The sequence below is a fragment of the Nansenia antarctica genome (genome assembly GCF_963989245.1).
Source record: "Nansenia antarctica genome assembly, chromosome: 5".
NCBI classification, from domain to species: domain Eukaryota; kingdom Metazoa; phylum Chordata; class Actinopteri; order Argentiniformes; family Microstomatidae; genus Nansenia; species Nansenia antarctica.
Window position 1 is genome coordinate 74,407,166 of NC_137690.1, and position 2,500 is coordinate 74,409,665.

At 46.9% G+C, this 2,500-nt stretch overlaps 1 protein-coding gene across 1 annotated transcript in view; it reads left to right on the forward strand.

Moving 5' to 3' along the window:
- Window positions 1-2,500, forward strand: part of vps13c (vacuolar protein sorting 13 homolog C) — a gene marked incomplete at its 5' end in the record, with an annotated part of 128,043 nt that overhangs the window by 43,067 nt on the left and 82,476 nt on the right. Inside the window, 2 exon segments of the mRNA XM_080531967.1 lie at window positions 1-83; window positions 706-820. The exon segment at window positions 1-83 is cut by the window's left edge and continues 110 nt beyond it. Coding sequence (XP_080388093.1) covers window positions 1-83; window positions 706-820 — 198 coding nt within the window.

Here is a 2,500-nt window from a genome sequence, read left to right on the forward strand (position 1 = left end):
GGTTCGAGACGCACCCGGAGGACAGCGCAGCGGACCAGCTGCTCAGGGTCCACTCTCAGCCTGTAGAACTCATCTACGACGCGGTACACACACACACACACACACACACACACACACACACACACACACACACTCACACACACACACACACACACACACACACACACACACACACAAGAGTAGACACTATTTAAGCAATATCACAGGAGAGGGAGTGTGTTATACTGAATATCAGCAGGGCTGTGATTGGGTCGTAGGTACGAGGCCGCAGGCCGAGTAGAAGACAATCACAGCCGTGCTGATATTCATTATAACAGCACGACCTCCAGTGTGATATTGCTTTTATACAACAGTTCTACAGCGCCATTTATTAGTTAACAGTAATAAGTGACAACAGATTATGATTTGTTTGTTTATTTAATCATTTATTTTGGCTCCGTCAACAAAAAATTGTTCCCGCAACTGGACTGTTGCCTAGTAACCGGAACACAAACATCTGCAGGCTAGCTACTTTGTGTTAACGGTCATTTCGGAGTGATACATATAGTTAAAAGTCCCAGGGCTGTTATACTGTATATCAGCACTCATGGAATGCCTCTTGTCCAATCAAATTACTTGGTCGGAACTAACTGTTGTATAATTTACAATAATGCTATTGTATCTGTTAACCCACATTTGAATGCATACATGTGTGTGTGTGTGCAGCTGACAGTGAACAGCGTGGCAGAGTTCTTCAGGACAGAGAAGGGCGTGGACCTGGAGGTGCTGACCACCGCTACGCTCATGAAGCTGGAGGAGATCAAGGAGAAGACCGCCACGGGTGGGTCAGAACCAGACAGAACCACACAGAACCACACAGAACCAGACAGAACCCCACCGAACCAGACAGAACCAGACAGAACCACACAGGAGAGAGACCCAGACAGAACCACACAGGACCAGACAGAACCACACAGAACCACACAGAACCAGACAGAACCACACAGGAGAGAGAACCAGAACAGAACTACACAGAACCACACAGTAGAACAGAACCACACAGGAGAGAGAACCAGACAGAACCACACATGAGATCGGACCAGAACACAGTAGATAGATGTATAGATGTAGAGTATAGTGTAGTAGAGTACAGTGGAGTAGAGTAGAGTATACCACAGTAGATACACTACCACTGGGGGGTATAGTGCATACACTAGATCAGCCGTGCCTTTTAACCTACTAAAAGAGCCGCCTCTTTACAATGCTAAGCTGCTATTTACACTCAACGACCACTAGTTGGCCGCTTGTTACCTACACAGAAAAACGTCAAAATAGCTTCATACTAGCTTATCCTGATGTGATTTTAGAAAATGTAAGGATACTGGGTGGTAGAACGCACATATCTAGAACAAGTCATGAAGGGAGGGTCTTAAAATTTGATAGAGTGCAAAGATATAAAAAAAATAATCACTCTCAGGTTCCTCATGGCTGTTCTAGTAAGTGTAGAATATGAGAAGCTAACAGTAGGATCATAACTAGGTTACTGTGTGTGAGTAACCAAGGTCCTGGTTGTGTGTGTGTGTGAGTAACCTGAAGGTCCTGGTTGTGTGTGTGTGAGTAACCTGAAGGTCCTGGTTGTGTGTGTGTGTGAGTAACCTGAAGGTCCTGGTTGTGTGTGTGTGAGTAACCTGAAGGTCCTGGTTGTGTGTGAGAGTAACCTGAAGGTCCTGGTTGTGTGTGAGAGTAACCTGAAGGTCCTGGTTGTGTGTGAGAGTAACCTGAAGGTCCTGGTTGTGTGTGAGAGTAACCTGGAGGTCCTGGTTGTGTGTGTGAGTAACCTGAAGGTCCTGGTTGTGTGTGTGTGAGTAACCTGAAGGTCCTGGTTGTGTGTGTGTGTGAGTAACCTGAAGGTCCTGGTTGTGTGTGTGTGAGTAACCTGAAGGTCCTAGTTGTGTGTGTGTGAGTAACCTGAAGGTCCTGGTTGTGTGTGTGTGTGAGTAACCTGAAGGTCCTGGTTGTGTGTGTGTGTGAGTAACCTGAAGGTCCTGGTTGTGTGTGTGTGTGAGTAACCTGAAGGTCCTGGTTGTGTGTGTGAGTAACCTGAAGGTCCTGGTTGTGTGTGTGAGTAACCTGGAGGTCCTGGTTGTGTGTGTGTGTGAGTAACCTGAAGGTCCTGGTTGTGTGTGTGTGTGAGTAACCTGAAGGTCCTGGTTGTGTGTGAGAGTAACCTGGAGGTCCTGGTTGTGTGTGTGTGTGAGTAACCTGAAGGTCCTGGTTGTGTGTGTGAGTAACCTGGAGGTCCTGGTTGTGTGTGTGTGTGAGTAACCTGGAGGTCCTGGTTGTGTGTGTGAGAGTAACCTAAAGGTCCTGGTTGTGTGTGTGTGAGTAACCTGAAGGTTCTGGTTGTGTGTGAGAGTAACCTGAAGGTCCTGGTTGTGTGTGAGAGTAACCTGAAGGTTCTGGTTGTGTGTGTGTGAGTAACCTGAAGGTCCTGGTTGTGTGTGTGAGTAACCTAAAGGTC